Here is a 20,874-nt window from a genome sequence, read left to right as displayed (position 1 = left end):
TGCAACTTGAAGGAAAAAAAAAATTATTTCCCCTTCCTCTGCCGTCACTCAAAGGCCACATTTTATTTTAAATGCTCTGTCATAGCTCCAAGAATTATGTGTATTTTTCATAGAAACGTTTTTAAAATATTGATACAGAATCTCAACACAAGACGATTTACTTTACATGGAAAAACGCTGGGAGGGGAGGAGTCATACCAAGAGAATCTCCTTCTGAATTAATAGAAAAAAGTTTGCATTTTTGTTCTGCTCAATTCTGCCTTTCCAAAACCAGCATACTCAGCATATTCGGCTCCACTTGCAACCCTCCCGGCTGTTTATCCGGCAGAAACCCCGGGGGGCCGCTGGGACATCACTCTGTCTCTCCACTGCCGACTGTTTCCCGCACTTGTACTGTCATTAAATATCTCAATAAATCAATGATGGAGAAAAGTATGTCTACAAATTAGGGGGGGAAATAAGATTACAGAACTATTAAGCATAATGAGATTTGTGCAGCTGATTTTCCACGCACCAGGATAATCCCTGGGCTTGAACTTCCATCTCAATCAGCATTTGAGGGGAGCGCGGGCCCTTGTGTTCTTCTGGGGATGTGCTTGGCCCACTCTCAGACACCAGATGAGGCTACCCTGCTGGGTGCCCCAGAGACAGAGCCAGCCTTCCCTCCCTGCCCTCGTGGGGAGCTCGGATTGGCCTGAGGGGAACAGTCGCTGTGTTTCCCAAAGCCACATCCCGGGGGCTGAGGAGCAGCCCTGCAGACGGCACCAGGCCTTTGACCCTCAGGCCGGGGCCACGTGATGTCTGTGTTGGGGTGTTCGCGGTGTCTGCTGGGCCCGGCCCCCCTTCATGGACCCCCGGCACCTTCCTAGACTCCTGTTACTGAGACACTGAGTTACTGAGACACTGCTGGGAAAACACCAGAGCAAGTAAGAAGGTGGGGGAGCCGCTGAGAAATGAATGCTGCAGAACGTTGCTGGATAAACTGCACTCTGGCCACACGCCTCCTCCCCCGCTGGCTCGGGAGGAGAGCTGTCCATCCACACAAGGCGGCCCCGCCGGCCGGTTTTTCTCTAAAGACAGAAGCTCCTGGTCTGGGCCGCCCTATGGCATCATTTGTTTCCTAAAATGGAAGATGGCTAATTCTGAATGGCCTCCAGGAAGGCAAGCACCCTCCAGCCATGGAGGCTGCCGCCCTGACCGGCTTGTTTCTCGGAGCAGAGCAAGGCAACGCTTCGCTTTTGGGGCCAGCACCTCCCTCCTCGCCTGGTGGCGGCAGGAGGCGCATCCTCGGCACCAGGAACCAGGAAGACCTCCCTCCTGACCAGAGCCCCGCTCAGCGCAGGCACATCCCGGGGTCTGTGCTCCGTGGATCCCCCAACAGCCAGAAGCACAGGTAGATGCCGATACAAAAGTCCGATTTCCTGGACAATTAGACAGTCTCCACACTGAATGAAACTGTCACTCACGGCGCGAGATTTCTGGTTCCACTAACTCACACAGTGAACGCAGGGCGGCGGTTTGCAGTTCTGAGCCCGGCAGCTGTTCATTTCTTGTTGTTGTTTAGTCGCTAAGTCGTGTCTGACTCTCTTGCGACCCCATGGACTGTAGGCTGCCACACTCCTCCATCCCTGGGATTGTCCGGGCCAGAATACTGGAGTGGGCTGCCATTTCCTTCTCCAGGGGATCTTCCCGACCCAGGGCAGGTCTCCTGCACTGGCAGGTGGATTTTTTACTACTGAGTCACTGGGGAAGCCCGTTTATTTCTTGAATGTTGCCATTTCTCTTTGTATAAATGGTCTGGGTCGGAAATTTAACTGACACGGTGTGGATTAAACTTGAGGCTAAATATATCTGATTAAAAAAAGTTGTATTTTATCTGGTCCTTGTTTAAGGCAGGACACACGAGATGAATGTTGAAATGCAAAGGATGGCCTGTGATGGGGGGCCCTGCCCCGGAATAAACATCCGCAGAGGCTGATGGGCTGTCACCGGGGCCCGTGAGGGAGACGGGCTTGAACACAGGCCGGTGAGAACTGTAGCCGCAGCCCTGGTGCTGAGGGTGCTGACTCAGCAACTTCCGTGGATTTTTCAACCTTCGGCAAAACACTGATGTTTTCCTTTGTTCAGCTGAAAAGTCCTGCAGTCAAAGACTGCAAGTGGACAGAATGAGTGAGGAAGGGCTTGGGGGGCTCCCAGGAGGACTGAAAATTTGGGGGGAACACCCTCCCCCACCCAGGGACCAGGGACCATAATCCATCTCACCCTCGCCCATCTCTGGGCTAAATACATTATTTGTGAAAAAAGCAACACAATGTCTGCCTTGCATTCGGTACATCCTAAATATGTATATTTCACGACTGCTTTGGAGAGGAAAATATATTTATAGCTCCTTCAGTGCCATTCCTGCCTATTGTGTAAATATGTAAACGAGTCTTCCTTATCTACACAGTAAAACGCCTTGAAATAATTTGTGTAGATAAATCAGCTGCATATGCCCATTGCACAGTTGCCACTGCCTTCCTCAGAGCTTAGCAACACCTACCGGGAGGAAACCTTGAAACCTGGGTCCGGGGCCGAGCCCACGCTCGCTGACCGCCCTTCTCCAGGACTGCCAGCGGGGTCCGGGGCCGAGCCCACGCTCGCTGACCGCCCTTCTCCAGGACTGCCGGCGGGGTCCGGGGCCGAGCCCACGCTCGCTGACCGCCCTTCTCCAGGACTGCCGGCGGGGTCCGGGGCCGAGCCCACGCTCGCTGACCGCCCTTCTCCAGGACTGAGAGGGACTCTGTGTTCTAGTCCCGAACGAATTTCCTTAGTCGCTGCTCAGTTTGGTGTGTTTGTGTCAGAGCATCAGCAGAATTCAGTTCAGTCGCTCAGTCATGGCCAACTCTTTGTGACCCCAAGGACTGCAGCACCCCAGGCCTCCCTGTCCGTCACCAACTCCCAGAGCTTGCTCAAACTCATGTCCATAGAGTCGGTGATGCCAGCCAACCATCTCATCCTCTGTCGTCCCCTTCTCCTCCCACCTTCAATCTTTCCAGGCATCAGGGTCTTTTCAAATGAGTCAGTTCTTCGTATCAGGTGGCCAGAGTATTGGAGTTTTGGCTTCAGCATTTCCTTCAGGATGGACTGGTTGGATCTCCTTGCAGTCCAAGGGACTCTCAAGAGTCTTCTCCAACACCACAGTTCAAAAGCATCAATTCTTCGGCTCTCAGCTTTCTTTATAGTCCAACTCTCACATCCACACATGACCACTGGAAAAACCATAGTCTTGACTAGACGGACCTTTGTTGTCAAAGTAATGTCTCTGCTTTTTAACATGCTGTCTAAGTTGGTCATAACTTTCCTTCCAAGGAGTAAGCGTCTTTTAATTTCATGGCTGCAATTACCATCTGCAGTGATTTTGGAGCCCAAAAAAGTAAAGTCTGTCACTGTTTCCATTGTTTCACCATCTATTTGCTATGAAGTGATGGGACCAGATGCCATGATCTTAGTTTTCTGAATGTTGAGCTTTAAGCCAACTTTTTCACTCTCCTCTTTCACTTTCATCAAGAGGCTCTTTAGTTCTTCGCTTTCTGCCATAAGGGTGGTGTCATCTGCATATCTGAGGTTATTGATATTTCTCCCGGCAATCTTGATTCCAGTTTGTACTTCATCCAGTCCAGTGTTTCTCATGATATACTCTGCATATAAGTTAAAGAAGCAGGGTGACAATATACAGCCTTGACATATTCCTTTCCCGATTTGGAACCAGTCTGTTCTTCCATGTCCAGTTCTAACTGTTGCTTCTTAACCGGCATACAGATTTCTCAGGAGGCAGGTCAGGTGGTCTAGTATTCCCATCTCTTGAAGAATTTTCCACAGTTTGTTGTGACCCACACAGTCAAAGGCTTTGGCATAGTCAAAAAAGCAGAAGTAGATGTTTTTCTGGAACTCTCTAGCTTTTTCGATGATCCAAAAGACGTTGGCAATTTGATCTCTGGTTCCTCTGCCTTTTCTAAATCCAGCTTGAACATCTGAAAGTTCATGTACTTTTGAAGCCTGGCTTGGAGAATTTTGAGCATTACTTTGCTACTGTGTGAGATGAGCGCAATTATGCGGTACTTTGAGCATTCTTTGGCATTGCCTTTCTTTGGGATTGGAATGACAACTGACCTTTTCCAGTCCTGTGGCCTCTGCTGAGTTTTCCAAATTTGTTGGCATATCGAGTGCAGCACTTTCACAACATCATCTTTTAGGATTTGAAATAGCTCAACTGGAATTCCATCACCTCCACTAGCTTTGTTCGTGGTGATGCTTTCTAAGGCCCACTTGACTTCACATTCCAGGATGTCTGGCTCTAGGTGAGTGATCACACCATCGTGGTTATCTGGGTCATGAAGATCTTTTTTGTATAGTTCTGCTGTGTATTCTTGCCACCTTTTCTTAATATCTTCTGCTTCTGTTAGGTCCATACCATTTCTGTCCTTTATCGAGCCTATCTTTGCATGAAATGTTCCTTTGGTATCTCTAATTTTCTTGAAGAGATCTCTAGTCTTTCCCAATCTGTTGTTTTCCTCTATTTCTTTGCACTGATTGCTGAGGAAGGCTTTCTTATCTCTCCTTGCTCTTCTTTGGAACTCTGCATTCAGATGGGCATATCTTTCCTTTTCTCCTTTGCCTTTCACTTGTCTTCTCAGCTATTTGTAAGGCCTCCTCAGACAATCATTTTGTGTTTTTGGATTTCTTTTTCTCGGGGGATGGTCTTGATCCCTGCCTGATCATCAGCAGAATTGCCTGTGGTTAAAATGAAGACTCATGAGGCAGCACGGCCGCCTGCTCAGTTGTCCAGGCCCGCTGGCCGCCCTCCCCAGACCAGCCAAGTGGGCGAGCTCCGTGCTTTTCAGGGCAAGATGGAGATGAGACTGGTGGGCGAACGGCAGGCAGCCTGGGGCCCCCGGGGCCTCCCCAAAATGGGCTCAGTCTTCCCAGATTCTGGGCGGCCTCTGAGCACAAACTCCCTGTCCCAGGGGCCCACACGCCACAAGCAAGCTCCCTTCAGACGCCACTGCCCTACAGAGGGCTTGGGGAGCGGCAGCAAGATGGTGCCGCCTTTAACTCTGTGTAATGAGGCCTGTAACAGATGGCAGCTGAGATCCAGAGCTCACGGTACCGGCAAGCTATTTAAACACTGACAATCTGTAACAGCGTTTCATCTGACTCCAAGCAGCTGCGAGCCTCCATCCTGGAGTGCAGGGGGTGTCTTTCTTGACTTTCAGAGGCTGGATGGTGAGCCGGTCAGCCTGCCCTGGTCCAGTCGGCCACTGGAGAAGGCTAATTGCTGGCTGCCCGCTTTCCAACATTGAGGAAGTGAAGCAGAGTCTCCAGGTCAGTTTCCAGTCGTGTCTCGGTCCTCGAGAGTCAGCTTCCATGTCCTGGTGCTGACCCGCTGAGCTCGGATGAGCGGCTGATGGCAGGAGGCTTGTGTCGGGGTGAGGCCCCGGGGTGTGGGGCGACATCCTGCTAGTTCTTAAACTGCCTTCCAGACCCCCTAAAGCTGCACTTCTGATGGATAAGCAGCCCATTTCCTCCATCTTGGCGGGTGGATGAGCAAAGATAACCCCAAGGGAGATTAACCAGCTCCCCAGGCGGCCTGTGGACCATCTCCTCGCTCCAGGACGGCCCCAAGCACTCACTGAGCCTAAGACTCTAGCGTCCGAGTCGGGCTGCTGCTGAGTCATGTCCCCTACAGGCTGACCACTGACGCGAGACCCCTGTTTCAGACAGATGCTGGTGTACTGACAGACGAGGGTGAGGAGACCATCCACGGGGATTTTATGAAACTCTAAGCTAAACTTTTTGAGAATCTCATGGGTTCCCCGTAGCTGTGGGAAATGGCTCAGCACCCCAAGTGTCCTTTACCAGTGACCCCCGAGGGCGTCACCCTGGGAATCCGCAGCATGGCACGACCGGGGAGCTGACCTCGACAAGGTCCTCACACAGAGCGCATCCACCGCCCGATGGCCCCTCCTGTGGCTGGTCACAGCCCACGTCCGTTGGGACCTCTCCCTCTCTTCGGGGACACAAGCTTTCAGGCAGAAGGAAGCGACTCGGGAAGCGTCTCGGGCGCATGTCCTCTCCAGCGCTCCCCAACCTTTTCGGCAGCAGGGACTGGTTTCCTGGAAGACAGATTTCCCTGGACGGGGCGGGGGTTTCAGGATGATTCAAGCGCATCGCCTTTGTTCTGCACTTTGCTTCTGTTGTGATTACATCAGCTCCACCTCAGACCATCCGGCGTTAGATCATGGAGGCTGAGGACCTGGGGACCCCTGCTCGAGATCCAGGCTTCCTTATCTTTTCTCAGTGCCGTGGACCCTCTGACAGCCAGCTGACTTTGAAGGACCCCGTCTCAGGGTGGTTTTAGACGTGTGACATACAACGGAAAAGGAAACGCGTTACACTGGTGACGCTCCTAAGTGCCCGGCGATACCCGGAAGTTCACAGCCATGCCTGCCTCCAGGCTGCGAGGAAGGGCTGGGTCACGTGGGTCTTCTCGGCACCCCTGGTGAGCCATGTGGTCTTTGGAAGACGTGGTAGAGAAACGTGGATTTCCGTGATACCCTCATCCCAGGGAACTCGGAAGTCTTGGTTTCGTCATGAACGCCTTGGATGAGGAGGTAGAGCAGGGTCTGCAGACGACGTAATTCCATGAATGAATGTGAAGGATCCGGGGGAGTCTCCATGGCTGGCACGCGACGCGAACGCGGCTGTGACTCCGACTGCCGGCAGCCTCACAGCTACTGCAGCGACTTAGGTGGTTTCTCGCCTCCTGTCGTGGGCTGAACTGCTTCCCCTTGTCATTCACACCCTTGAGGCCTGATCCTCAGGCTCTCAGAACGTGATCTTATTTGGAAATAGGGTCTTTGCAGATGTGATTAATTAAGATGTGGTCATGAGGTTGGGCCCTAATTCCATATGACTGGGGCCCTTCTAAGAAGGGGAGATTAGGCAATTAGGCACTTCCCTGGTGATCCAGCGGCTAAGAATCCACCTGCCAGTGCAGGGGACACGGGTTCGACCCCTGCTCTGAGAAGACCCCACATGCCACGGAGCAGCGAAGCCCGGGGGCCTCAGCTCCTGAAGCCCGCGTGCCTAGAGCCCACGCTCCGCAGCGAGAGAAGCCACCGCGACGAGGAGACGCGCACCGCAGCTGGAGAGTCGTCCCCGCTCCCTGCGACTGGAGAAAGCTCACGCACAGCAAAGAAGACCCAGCGCGTCCAAAGTAGCAAATACATAAAAGAAATACAGAGGGGACATGTGGACGCTGGCAGGAACACAGGGAGGAGGCCAGGTGACGAGGAAGGTCGGGGTCTGGGTGATGCTTCTGCCACAAGCCAAGGCACTGCAGAGGCTGTGGGTGACGCGTCGGGAGCCGGGGGAGGCGCTGGACCGGACCCCACTCCCCGGCCCCCCTTGGGAACCAGCCCTGCCGACAACTTGATCTGAGGCTTCCCGCCTCCGGAACTGAGAGATGGCGCGTCTCTATTATTTAAGCCACCCCGTCTTTGGTGCTCGGTTACAGCGGCAGAGGAAACTAACGTGTGTTTATAAGGGAAGGAAGTGCTCCTTTCAGTTAGAGGTTAGTGAAGATAAAAACACATATATATTTTCCCCCATCTAAATGGGTGGATCTCTGGAATTCTGTCCATGAACACCGTGGGGGCCTGGGGAGCAAGCAGGGTAACCCCAGGATTTGAGGGGCAAACAGCTTGCTTCCTTTGGGTCAGCATGGCCTCCACAGCCTCGTTTGGGCCCAGACCTCAGAGGCCTCTTAGCCACGGTGCTGGCTGAGCCCGGGCCGGCCACAGGTTTGGGGCCCTCTGTTTCCAGCACAGGTCAAACACCTTGCTTATCAGAAACTGGCCGGGTCCCAGGCTGGGGGCTGAGCATGGGTGTGGGAGCCAAAGAATCATTCACGTTTCATAGAAACTGTCTTGGCTTATGGACCAGGTTTCTCCTTAGAAGTTTCTAGAAGGCACTTCTAATTAGGAACCTCTCAGAACCAGTTTGCTGGGGAGGAGGGGTGCCTATGACACTGCGGGGTCTGCAGCTTCAGGGCCCCTTCCTTCTGCTCTAATAGCTGCTTTAGACCTTAGTCTGGAACGTGCCCAGAGCTGGACTCCATCTAGTGGGAGGGACCTGGTGGTTTGCTTTCTGAGCGTGGCGCTGGCCCACCAGGTACGCTCACCCTCAGCATGAACCTCATGCTGAGCTGTGCAGCCGTCTGAAGGTCACGGTGAACACGCGCGGTGCTCCTGTGTGGGTGACACCCCCACCCCCAGCCATAAAACTAGACTTAACCCATCACAAGTTCACTTTTCCAATAAGTCCTTCCTAAAAGCTGAAGCTCCAATACTTTGTCCATCTGATGCCAAGAGCCAGCTCATTGAAAAGACCCTGATGCTGGGAAAGATTGAGGGCAGGAGAGGAAGGGAGCGACAGAGGCTGAGATGGTTGGATGGCATCACTGACTCGATGGACATGAGCTTGAGCAAACTCCAGGAGTTGATGATGGACGCAGAGAGCTGGACACGACTGAGTGACTGAACAACAACATCAAAAGGTATTAACTGAACAGGAGGAAGGGGAGAGCCTCTCAGGGCAGACAGGGCCGGTGGATCTCAGCCTTGCTCTCAGCATGTGATGTGGGGACCACTCCTGGCAGGAAGGTTCACAGCGAGGGGATGAGCAGGACGCGGCCCACCGAGCCCCTCAGCCTGTCTCTGAGCCACTCGCGGCGTCACTGGTGAGCCGAGAGCGTGTGTGAGGGGCCCTAAGTCCTCCAAGAGAAGTTACCCTCCCCTAAACCCGGGTCACATGGCCACCTCATTGTGAGTCTGATGCCCGTGAGCTTATAATAAGCACAGCCATGGTTATGAAAACAGAGAGTGGGGGCGTGAGAGGGAGGCTCCTGTTTCAGCATCACTCCCTCGGTCCCCTTGTTGGCAGGGAGACACTGTGCCAGGCGGGCCCATGGCTTGGACACGTCCCCCCTTGTACTGACACAGTTTTGGGGTGGTGCCCACCCTACCTGAGGGTCTGGCCTCGATGACATAGCCCGTGGTGGGCGTCCTGCCTGCCCGGCCCTCCGTCCACTGCAGGGTCAGCTCAGAGGTGGATTTGGTGACTGAGACGTCTTGAGGGGAGCCCGGGGACCCTGTGGACAGAGCAGAGAAGGGGCTTTGGGGACTTCTCGCCCGCAGAGACTCTCAGGCAGGGCCACCATGCTCAGTCTCAGGTTCCTCCTCTTGGAAATGGGGTGGGGTAGGGGCTGACGCAGGCTTCATAAGGCCCATCAGAGGATCAAGAGAGGTGAGGCGTGGAGGTGCCCCCTGGATCTGCTGCCCTGGCCTCCGTAAGCACCTCTGTAAACAGAGGCCAAGGTCGTTTGTGAAGCGGAAACCTTGGCTCAGCCTCATGTGTGAAAACTTCAAAATTTTCTTGTGTATCTTGAATTGAATGCACTTATTTTGTCTTAATATTTTTCCCAGAAAATAAATACAAACTTGACATGCTTAACACCTAGGAATTTGCTCATCTATACTGAACCTGTCCACGTGCAGACACTCTCGTTAATACGTGCTTTTGAAGACAGGGCCAAGAGACTCCCCTGGGGGCCCAGCGGTTAGGACTGCACTTTCACTGCAGGGGGGCCCTAGGCTGATCCCTGGTTGGGGATCTAAGGTCCCACATGGCATGGGGTGCAGCGAAAAATTAAAAAAAAAAAAAGACAACGGGACCAAAACAGACCTGAGCTGAAGCCAGTTCTGAGCGGCCACGACGGCACGCTGGAGTGCAGACAAACTGGTAAGCGGACGAAGGGGGCTGGCTACTCACCCTCAGCTGGCCCGGCCGTCACGTTGGCCTGCAGCTCGGGCCCGTAGGCGATGGTCCGCGCCTGCACGCGGAAGAAGTAGGTGACACCCTTGGTGAGGTCCCGCACCTTCAGCCAGCGTGGCCAGTTCCCCTTCACGTCCACGGTCACCACTTTGCTGACTCCTAGAGCCGTGGGAACGGGGAGAGGGGTGGATTCAGAGGGGCCTTGACCCCGCCTGCCTGCCCGGCTCTGATAACAATGCGGAGGTCACTCGGTCTGCTAAGGAAGTATTTCTTACAGTTAGGAGGCGTTTAAGTGGTGATAATGGCCAATTTTCAGCACAGATAAGTGCAATTAGAGTCTAAGCTTGATAAGCGGGTGCTGACAAGGGAAGAACCACCCTGGCAACACGTGGGAGGAGGCAGTCAGGCTCGATGGTCACGTCGGGGGCAGAGAACCCCGGCGACCGGCACCACCAGGAGGGCAGGGCCTTGGGGTCTGGAAGGTCCCTTCCCACAAAGTCCTGCATCACATTGGAGGCGACCTCGGGCTTCCTGACTCAGTCCTGGAAGTGAGATTGTGGGAGACGAAGACTCGGGAAGACTTCTGGGGGTTAAAGGTGCACCCCCTCCCCCCCGCCCAGTGGGGACCACCCTGTGGCGTAAAGGCCTCGGCCACGCGCGACAAGCACCGATTCGCCCTGGACGTGACTCGAGGATGGAGGGCCTGTCACATGGACAGCGGGGCCTCCACCCGAGACCTGGATGGCACAGAGCCCTCACCCTCAGACGTGGGGACGGAGCATACGTGATACTGGTTGCAGGACATTTAATTAGAAAATAGAGCTTCAATATTTTGGTAGGAAGATACATCCTGAAAAATACATAAACGCAGCATTTTCCAGAAGGGAAAATAGGGTTCTTTATGACAAGTTTGAAAATGAGGCATTCGAACAAGCAAGCTACAGAAGCTCTAGACTGCGGGACTTCTCAGAGCCTCCAACCTGCCGACGTCTGTCGGGCACCTCTGGGTGGGGCCTCAGGCTGCAGTGGTTCCAGGACTGCTCGGTCAGCAGAGGGCGTGTGGACAAGCTGCACCCGGCGCCTGCTGTCCTGGGTCCAGGGTCCGCCCAACTGCGTCCCCCACACAGAGAACCGCCGGGCTTCCCGAGACCGTGGGGCCACAGGTCTGTGATCGCTGTGAATGGCTGGTGTTCTCTGCACCTTGAGTCCTGGGGCGGCCTTGACCTCAGAAGAGCCCAAAAAAGCGTGTCCTTGTGCAAAACGGGTCCAGCTTCCAAGTCGCCAGAGCAAATCCCTCCAGCCCTGCAGGTCCGAGTCCCTTCTCGTGGCTCATGCTTTCACATCGCGCTTTTTATCAAACACTTGCTCAGCTAGATCATTTGCTTCCCAATTATTTCAGAATGATTCCAGCAGGTTTTCCCTGGTTGGACCTTTTCACTGCAGAAGCAGGGCCGTTTCTGTCCAGCGAAGCTGCCCCTCAGCTCCACTGCTCCGGACGGGGCTCCCAGCGGGGACAGCCCACACACGTGGGGACCGTCACCAGCTGATGCCGGGGGTCCTGTGGGATGTACAGTTTTTGGCAGAGCAGCCCCCCCTTTTTTTTGTTAAAAAAAAAAATACCTTCTTTCTCCTTAGAGTAGAACCAACCCCGGGCACAGATTTTGTGAACTCTGTCCCATCCCAATCCCCATCCTGTCCCAACCAAGGCAGAATCTTGTTTGTTCAGTCCACTTTAAAACTGCCTGCACTACAAAGCTACATGGTGCAATTCCCTAAAATACCTTCATTTAAAACATTTTGTTGTGGATGTTCAGTAGCTCAGTCATGTCCGACTCTTTGCGACCGAATGGACTGCAGCATCCCAGGCCTCTCTGTCCTTCACCATCTCCCGGAACTTGCTCAAACTCATGTCCATTGAGTCGGTGATGCCATCCAACCACCTCATCCTCTTTCACCCCCTTCTCCTCCTGCCCTCAATCTTTCTCCCATTTAAAAGACATTTTTAGAAAACATAAAAACAGCTCTTCCATGGAATCAGATTCCCAAGATCAGGGCCTGGCGCTCCGAGGGCTGGAGGCCCCGTGCTCTCCTGGGCCCGGATCCACACGCTGGATCCACGCTGTGCCCCCTCCTCCCTGGGCTGAAGGCAGCCCGCCAGGTCTGGGCCCGGGGCCGGGAGGGGCACGCAGGGTCAGCCGGGGCGAGGGCGCTGTTTCACAACTTCTGTTTACTGTCTTCACTGCAAACGTGCGTGTGCCTGTGTAAACGTACATGTCACATCCTCGGTGGTCTTCACGGGGAGCCAGCTACCACAGAGCCGATAGAGAATAAAGACACCGGACGGTCCCCTGTGTTTGCAGCCACGTCTCCGGGAGACACCAGGGCCTCCGAGACACGTGAACATATCGAAATCGTCCGGAGCCCCCGTCACCACTTCCATGGTTCCCTGTGGGAATACCGGATCCCACAGTGAAGGGGGGCTGGGCTCCTCCAGGAGACCCCCACTCAGGAGGCCCGCACGCCCATCAGACTGGCCGGCCGCCCTACGCAGGGGGGATACATAATCCAGGAACTGGGGGGTCCTGGGGAGGGACGGGCCTAGGTGTGGGGACTCGGGGTGTGCAAACACTTCCTAAGCCTACGCCTGCCCCAAAGCGGCTGCTGCTCCGGCGTCAGTCAGCTCTGGCCAGTGCGAGGCCCGCCACCCGCTGCTGGAGGCCTGCCTGGCAGACCCCACCTTCCCGGGCTGCGGGCCATGGAGGCCGGAAGGGCTCGGGCTCAGCGTGTGACTGGAGAATCAGGGGTTCGGGGAGAGGCCAGGCAGGCTCCGGGTGGGATCCTGAGAAGCGGGCCCAGGTTGGTGGTGAGCAGGGCACGTCTGGAAGGTCACAGGTCAACAGGGCGGCACTCGGGCGGCGGGCCTTGAGCTCTGCCCCTAGGGATGGGGTGTGTGCTGGCTGCCCGGGCGGCTGGGGGAGGCGTGAGGCCTGAGCTCAGCCTTACTCCCGCAGGAGCGGGGCCAGAGCTGTCCGGGCGTGGGTGGGCCTGGCTCAGTGCAGCTCTGGGGGTAGAGGCAGCCCAGGGGCTCTGTGGGCCGGGCTGGGCACTGCCAGTCACTGTTGCCACCACGGTCAAGGGCAGCATCCCCAGCCCTGGACTGGCCACTGGACAGACGAGCGGGAGTCGGGGCCTGGGACGTGTAGGTCAGAACCTGGGCTCCGGAGAGGAGCCGGGGCGGTGGCCGCGTGACCGAGCGCCGAGTCCCCGCCTCCACTCACATGGGCGAGCGAAACACCGGTGTCCAGTAATTCTCAGCCCTTCCTGGCCCACCTCCTCCAGGGCCTCCGGGGCTGTGACCGCGACCCCGGCCATGCTCAGGCTGTCTGTCTCCAGGCTGAGAGGGGCTGAGCCCATGTGGCCCCGGCCTCTGGGTTGTTGCACAGACTGTGTCCACACCTGCCTCTACTGCTATTTACCAAAGTGCACGGATTTTCTAAGACGCGTGCCCCTCACGCTTCCAAGTCTGATCTGGGATGCAGCCCTGGACTGGCACTGCATGAGGCCTGGGCTGGAGTATATGGGAGGCCTTTTTCCTTCCTCAGCACTTCACAAAATAACAATGAATCTCAGAGTCCACGGCGGTTGAGATTCGATGAAATAAAATCTAGGGCTTAAATTTTCTTCTTCACATCAACTCCCTGTTTTAGTTGAATGTGCTTATTTTTAAAGGAAACTTTTATCGCGGGGCTTCAAGTGGAGAGCCAGGATCGTTAGACGTGTGGGTGGTATCTTTTCCTTCTAGACATTAAACAATCCGTAACTTTCAGTCTGTCTGCGTCTATGACCAGGGGCTCACCGCCCTCCTCTGCACTGCGGTCCTGGGCACACAGAGGGGGCAGAGAGAGAGACGCACTCAGCCCTCAGTGTGGGCTCAGCTTCAGTCTCCGGTCAGGGAATATCCTGCAAGTCCACGGTGTGTGTCCCCCCAAAACCCCTTGCTGAGTAAATGTTAGAATGAAGGGTAGCCTGGAGGAGCACCTGGGGGCAGCGTCTGGGCCCAGTGCCTCCACTGGCCACGGAGCCCATGTGGTTCCGGCTCGCGGTGCCCGGGTGGGATGAGCCCTGAGGCCTCAGGAGCGACAGGTGGTGAAGACTTGGGTCGGGAGCCCCATGCAGGCGGCTGTGCGGAACGCGACATGCGCTCGGCCCGTTCACCCGCCTCTTCCCACATCGACGGTGGGTGCCAGGCCCTGCGAGGCTTACCTTGGACGGGCGCGAGTGGCTCGTACACCACTCGGTAGCCCTGCAGGACGCCGTTGGCCGCTGCGGGCTCACCCCATGAGACGTTCAGCGTGCTGGAGGTTATTTCCGAGAATGTCAAAAAGCTGGGGGTCCCGGGAGCTGGAGGAAAAGGATAGAACGTTCACTTAAGCTCCTTTTATATAGCACATCATCGGAGCAGAGATGTTTATTAGATGTTATTTTCGACCCGGCGCAGGCTCAATGCCACGCGGGGTGTAAAGGAGATTTACTGATTATCCCCAACCTCCCAGGATCAATCGGAAACTCAAACCCTCCCGAGAAGAGCAGAGGAAATGACGATGTTTAAGCACAAAGGAGCCTGAGAAACACAGTGACAAAGGTGTAAAAATGAATAATAGAAACAGAAAACGCAGCGTGGATAGCACTCTCAGCTCCAGCCCTGCTCCTCTGGGGGGCCGGGCTCCGTGGTGCGTGATGGATGAAGGCTCTGCCTTCCTCTCCTCTCCCTCTGGGGGGCCTGGAGGCCCCAGGGGACACCCCCACCCCGTCCTCATCTGAGATCCCCTGGTGCCCAACCATCTCACGGTCCCCCTTGGTCTGGAGATGGGAGCTCCCAGGCCACCCTGAGTGGGGAGACGCTTTTCCCCAGCAGACGCAGAGGCCAGCTGGGTGGTCAGGGAGCAGGCCGACACATCCAAGGCCCCTGTCCACCTGGACTGGAGCCCCGAGCTTCCCCCACTGCATGGGGACTCACGTCCCCACAGCCTGGTTCCCCTCAGAGATCAGAAATGCCCACTAAACCAGCCCCTCCTGCCCCGCTTCTGCCCTCCCCTGTCCCTGGGGGTCCTGTGACCCCATGACCAGCCAGGGCCACGGCGCCCGAGGGTCCCCACCTCCTACTTTCAGCCCCACAGCTCTGCCCACCTCCTTCCTGCTCAGAGTCCACGATGGCCCCTTTCCGGCCTTGCAGGGACTGCCGGACAGGCCCTGAGGACGCGGCCCCTACAATCCGGTTGTGGTATTCTTGTGGGGGGCAAAGCGCTCAAGAGCCGCTGTTCCCAGGAAGACTGAACCCACAGAATGTTGGGGAGCCCCGAGACGGGGGTCTGTATCCCATGGGCTCCCCAACCTACTTTGCTGGCCTGTGACCCTCTGGATCTCACGAAGCCCCTGGGAGCTCCTGGGACCCCAGGCCCAGCCGCCTTTCTCTTGGGAGGCCTGGCCGGCCTCACAAAGCCCCCCAGGCCACAGGGGACTCCGAGAGTCACCAGGACAGTGAGTGATCAGCTCAGAACACACACTGGGTGAGGAGAGGAGGCCATGGGCAGTGTGATCCCTGGCAGGGCAGCCCGGGCACGCTCTGGGACCCGCCCGGAGCGTATGCCTGAGAGATGGCAGGCCAGCTGCTTCCGCGGGGCTCTGCGGCCCTGAGGCCCCAGGGGGGCCCACACTGCAGCCCAGGCTCAACAGGTCAACAGACTCGGAGATCCCCGCTCTGGGAGCTGGACCTGAGAAAAGCTCAGGGGCCTGGGGCGAATCCTGCCTGCAAGGGATGAGGCCTCGTGCAGCTGGAAGCCTGTCCCCCACCGTCCTGCGAGGCTCACAGCAAGCAGCTCCATGCAGCGGGCCCAGGCTGGGCGCTGGAGACAGCACGTGGGTCAGACCCAGAAATCTCCGGCTATACGGGACTGGGTTTCAGGACCGGCAGAGCGGGAAGCTGGGGGAGCTAGAGGAGGGGCAGGGAGCAGTGGTGGGGCAGGGGGGTGCCCCGGGCGGTCAGCAGGAGGCTCGTGTGCTCCTACCTGCCTGGTGGGTGCAACCCGGCTGCGGCTCGCTCCTGGGCCCGTCGCCTGCGGCGTTGAAGGCCGAGATGCTGACCAGGTACTTGGTGTGGCTGGTGAGGTTCTTCAGTTTGGCCGCAGTCTCAGGCAGGAACAGCACCCGCATCTTCTCCGTGTCGTTCTGGCTGCCCGCCTCCCAGTAGTAGATCTGTTGGGAGGAATGGAGGGGCGGCACCCCGTCTCAGCCCAGGATGGGTGGCCACAGAGCTGGGAGGGGGCCCCAGTACTCCTGGGGGGCCAGCGCTCCTCCGCAGAGGCCAGGCCAGGGGGACGGGGCCTGCAGACGGAGATGGCTGCCAGGAAGGTGCCTTAGGACAGGCTTCTGGACATAAGGGAGACCGACCCAGCCCCTGCTCCAGCCTGTGGACAGCACTGGCCCCCAGCTTCACTCGAGGCTCCGACATTTTAAGACCGACATCCATCGAAGCCTTCCATCGACGTGACCTAATACTGTGGACGTTAAAACAGCCTCAGACAATGAGGAGAAGAGCCATGCTGGGCTCAGCACTGCTGGCTGGCCCGTGTTTCTCCTGGTTCTGTTTCCTTGTGTCTGGTTTTTATGTGCTTGTGGGTGAATGTGATGCCCACACATGGAGGTTTGTAAGGTCATCAGAACTGTTTCCCTTGACAGCTGGTGGAGAACCACAGCCCCAAGCCGGTGCCAGCCAGGCTGCCCAGAGACAGCCCCGATCCACAGATCTGCCTTGGCTCCGTGGGTGTAACCCGGGCAGGTTGGTCAGAGCTGCTGGCCCATATACAGAGCGGCAGAGGCTGCGAGGGGCCAGGGGGCCGGCTCTCCAGCATCCACACATCTGGCCAGGCCAAAGCAGCCCTGGTGGGTTAGCTACGCTCATTCCCTCCTGCAAGACACATTCCAGCTTCTGCGCTCTGAACTGGCCAGTGAGGCGCTCTGCTTGAAGAGGCCGTACTAACCTGGACACTGAGATCAATACCCACATTCAGCGTCTGTTTAGGACACTATTATTGGGAAATTATTAATAGGGAACACGCTTTGGACATATACACAGAGCACCTTGCCTCCAGGCTCAAGGGACTTGCTGTCGCCTCATCAATCATTGTTAATGGCCCTGCCATGGAGAAAGGCCTTTCTTTTCACAAAACAGCTACAGAAATCATTCTTAGAGGGACATTTAACCGGTCCAATAGTCATCATCAGGCAGGCGAGCCCATAGAGTCTAAGGACTGATCAACTTGGGGCTCAGCAGGCCAGACAAGGAGACTCACCCTGTGGGGAAGATGAAGTTTGCAAGGGACGGCCCTGGGCTGTTTATCTCGGGAGGGTTTTGGCTGACCTCATGGGGTCCCAGCCCTGTCTGCAGGGGTGACCTTGGAGGCAGAACCCTGGGAGGGGCTCCCTGCCCCCTCCAACTCTGTGTGACTATTCATCCCCGATGCTCTTACGGGAACGGCCTGGTGCCTTCCTTCCACCCCACTTCTGGAGTATTCAGTTAATGCGCAGTCAGAACAGGTCAGTGTTGGGGTTCTCCAACAGGTCCCCAGGAACTGGGCCCACTGGGGACCTTGTTACAGATGCACATTTTCGGGCCCCATCCTGGACCTACTGAGTCAAGACTCGGGAAGGGTCCAGTAGTGACACTGGGCGGAGCTGGGGGTAAGGCCTGGTCTCCCCAGGGCCCCCCCTGCACCGTCAGCAAGGGTGGTGGAGGCTCCTCGAGGGGGTGCAGGGCGAGGGCGAGGGCGGGGGCTGGCCTGGGAGGGAGGAGGTGGGCTGAGCCTGGTCCAGCCCCTCAGCGATGCCCTTGGCTCTGCGGGCGAGGGCTGCCGTGTGTTGGCGCAGGACGCAGAGGGCAGCGTGAGCCGGGGGCGGCCGTGAGCTGGGGGGTCCAGGCTGCTGGCCCTCACCCACAGGTGGCCGGGGGGGAGGAGACTGCGCTACGCGAGGGGCTTGCCTTGTAGCCCTGGATGTTCCCGTTCTGGCTCTCGGGTGGCGGCGGCTCCCACGTGACCTCCAGCTGGCTGGCGGTGAGCGGGTTCACGTGCACGTGCTGCGGGGCCTGGGCAGGGGCTGCGGGGTGAAGAGCGAAGGGTCAGCCCGGAGGCCTGCCCACCCGCGCGGGCTCCCAGACACCGCCCCTGGCAGGAGGACCACAGACGCTTCTCAGGCCCACGGTTCCAAGTGCATACGGTGAAGTCTGGAGAACCCCAAGAAAAGCGATCATACCGAGACACAGCAGCGCTTGTGGGAACAAAGGTAAGACACAGCAGCCAGCCTCGTGGCTGAGCTGTGAGGTCGCCTGGGAGGAGCAGGGACGACCCAGGAGCCTCCAACCTCGCTGCGTCGGGTGGGGGGGCAGGCGCCCTGCGGCTGGGAGACCCAGGCCCCCCAGGCCCTGTGCTGCCGGCTGTCACATTCGCACCCGAGCTGTTGCAGTTGTTCAGTCGCTAAGTCATGTCCGACTCTTTGCGACCCCAAGGCCTACAGCACACGAGCCTCCCTGCCCTTCACTGTCTCCTTCACTGCGGACGCGCTCACATTCACGTCCACTGAGGCAGTGATGCTACTCAACCTCTGTTGCCCCCTTTTCCTCCTGCCCTCAATCTTCCCCGGCATCAGGGTCTTTTCCAGTGACCATACCCGAGGGAAACGCTAAATTCCACGTGGAACTTGGAGAAAACAAAGGCCATCTGTGGGAACTGCCTGGCAGTCCAGTGGTCAGGACTCTGCCTTCACTGCCGGAGGCCCAGGTTCGATCCTTGATGGGGAGCTAAGATCTCGCATACCACCGCACAGCCAAAAAAGAAAAACGAGGGTCTGTGTGATCCTGTCAGGGTTCAGGACGCTGGGGTACGCAGCCCTGCTCCTGGGGGGAGCTGACGTCTGCAGGCCCGCGGCCGCCCCTCCTCGGGACGGAGCGGAGAGGCCACCGCCGCACGTCCCCCCGGGAGGACCCACCCCGAGGGCTCCCCCCGCCCCACCGTGCTGGGCTGGAGTCAGCAGGGTCACCTGTGCAGGTGAAAGGTCAGTGACAGGGCACCGTGGCCGTGGCCTTGCCAGCAGCCACAGGGCAGCTGGGAACAACGCAGGCGACCCACATGTACGTCCGGCTGGTCTGTCCTCTGCCTCCCGGGGGCTGCTCCCTTCTTCCCCCGGGTGCCCTCCCTCCCAGCAAACTCCACGACGGGCTGGACCCCAGAGCTGTCAGGGGGTCCTGGCTGCCAGCACAGCGCCCTCACCTCCCGCGGCCCGGGTGCTGCCTTTGGACTCAAGTCTGTTTATGGCCACACGTGGAAGGAACCAAATGGACGGTCACCGTCGGGGGAGACGGCCCGGCGCTCGGTCCCTCTGGAGGGGCCTCCGCGGAGAGGACGACCTTCGCGAGTCGCCCCTTCCCCTCCGCCCCTCGGTGCAGAATGAAATGGTAATTAACACGCACTCGGCCTGACACCACCTATTCATTCTGCTCTAACTGTGTGCCCCGTATTCCGGCGGCCCCCCCCGCCGCTAATGGAAATGTTAATAACCCACACCAGGTTGTTGTGACAGATGCTCGCCCTCATTATCAGAAATTCTTATTTACCGCTCCATTAAACAACAGAATCACACAGAAAAACAATTCAATCAAAACTAACTGGAGGAATTTTAACAGCCGCATTAATAATCCAAAACATAAATAAAGTTAATGTCTTTTGCATGTTTGCCATCGGCGACTCTGTCGCGAAATGACTGTGGCACAATTAGATGGGGAAAGGCAAAGTGGGACGTCACCCCGGCGGTGGGTCAGGGCCGTGTGTGAGTGTCCGCTGCCCCAGGTTTCCTTCTTGGAGACTCGGCAGAGCCAGGGTCCGCGGCGGCTCGGGGCTGGACACGTGCGACGCAGAGCACCCCCACCCGGCCTGGTTCCATCCGGGCGGCAGGCCCACCTGCACCGCCGTCCCCGGGCGGGGCTCCCGCAGCCCCGCAGTCCATCCTGGAGCACGGCGCCTTCCTGCCTGAAAAACGCTGCGGGTAACAAGGACTTCCATGATGATGACACAAGCAGGGCAGAGAGAAATCGCCGTCAACACAGAGCGAAGCGCGCTGGCTTCTAGACTCATGTTTTTAGCTCAGAAGAGCCTCTGGGCCTCCCCCCTAGACTTGCAGGAAGGCGCTCCATTTACACCCATCAAGGGATCCTTGTTCGTCACGAAGGGTTGGGTTTGGAAGCTGGTGGGGTGTCTAACGGGCCGTGATCTCTTTGTTCCCCCACTTTACTATCTGTGGAGGACGGTGAACGTGAGCACTGGCTCAGAATGCCATGTTAAAGTGCATGAAATCAGTTTTCAGAAGCCCGCTGGCCCAGCAGTCTGGCGTTAGCTGATACGTGGACGCTGCAGATGGTGCTGGAGGTGGGAGCTGGGCTGGGCGCGGGGCAGAGGGGTTCCCCTGGGCGCCCCGGCCGGGCAGATGATGCTGACCCACGGCCGTCACCCACCGGCCTGCAGGGAGGGTCGACCAGGGTGGTAATAGAGATGCTTCTGGACTTCTGCAGACTCCTTGTACCCAACAGTGGTGGTGGGACACCAGAGATTTCTGGAATCTTCTGGGATTCTGGCTGAGTGCTCAGGAAGCCCAGCAAAGCTGGGAGCTGCGGGCTGGACTAGGCAGGCAGGTCCCAAGAAGCAGTGAGACCAGCACTTTGTCCAGCTCCACTGGCCCCTGGACGAGCTCGCCCGCCCCCAAGGTGACCATCCGGCGTCAAGGGAAGACAGCGGCTGCCCCTGGCTTTGCGTGGACATGCTGGTGAAGGGGGTGCTGGCTCCCGGGCCCTGACTCTCGGACTCCTGACTTCGGGTCCTGCAGACCCTGGGTGGCCCTGAGCTCCCTGGGGCCCTGCACCAGAGCCTTTCAGAACCTCTGCTGCAGGGCGGCGGC

General features: G+C 57.4%; 1 protein-coding gene across 13 annotated transcripts in view; it reads right to left on the bottom strand.

Annotated features, from left to right (window-relative positions):
• SDK1 (sidekick cell adhesion molecule 1) overlaps positions 1 to 20,874 on the bottom strand; it is an 840,913-nt gene that overhangs the window by 132,568 nt on the left and 687,471 nt on the right. For all 13 annotated transcript variants that reach the window (XR_014072185.1, XR_014072186.1, XM_081552683.1 and 10 more), the window contains 5 exons: positions 17,912 to 18,027; positions 15,942 to 16,128; positions 14,140 to 14,277; positions 9,874 to 10,035; positions 9,068 to 9,193 (listed from right to left, as the gene is read on the bottom strand). Coding sequence is in view for 11 of the 13 variants with exons in the window: in XM_081552683.1 (XP_081408809.1) it covers positions 9,068 to 9,193; positions 9,874 to 10,035; positions 14,140 to 14,277; positions 15,942 to 16,128; positions 17,912 to 18,027 (729 nt within the window). In the remaining 2 variants the exon portion in view is untranslated. The remainder of the gene's footprint in view (positions 1 to 9,067; positions 9,194 to 9,873; positions 10,036 to 14,139; positions 14,278 to 15,941; positions 16,129 to 17,911; positions 18,028 to 20,874) is intronic.

Source organism: Giraffa tippelskirchi, chromosome 13, assembly GCF_054371585.1.
Source record: "Giraffa tippelskirchi isolate mGirTip1 chromosome 13, T2T-mGirTip1v1.2.pri, whole genome shotgun sequence".
Lineage (NCBI taxonomy): Eukaryota > Metazoa > Chordata > Mammalia > Artiodactyla > Giraffidae > Giraffa > Giraffa tippelskirchi.
The sequence above is the reverse complement of the archived record's forward strand: the minus strand, read 5'-3'. Positions and strand labels throughout refer to the sequence as shown.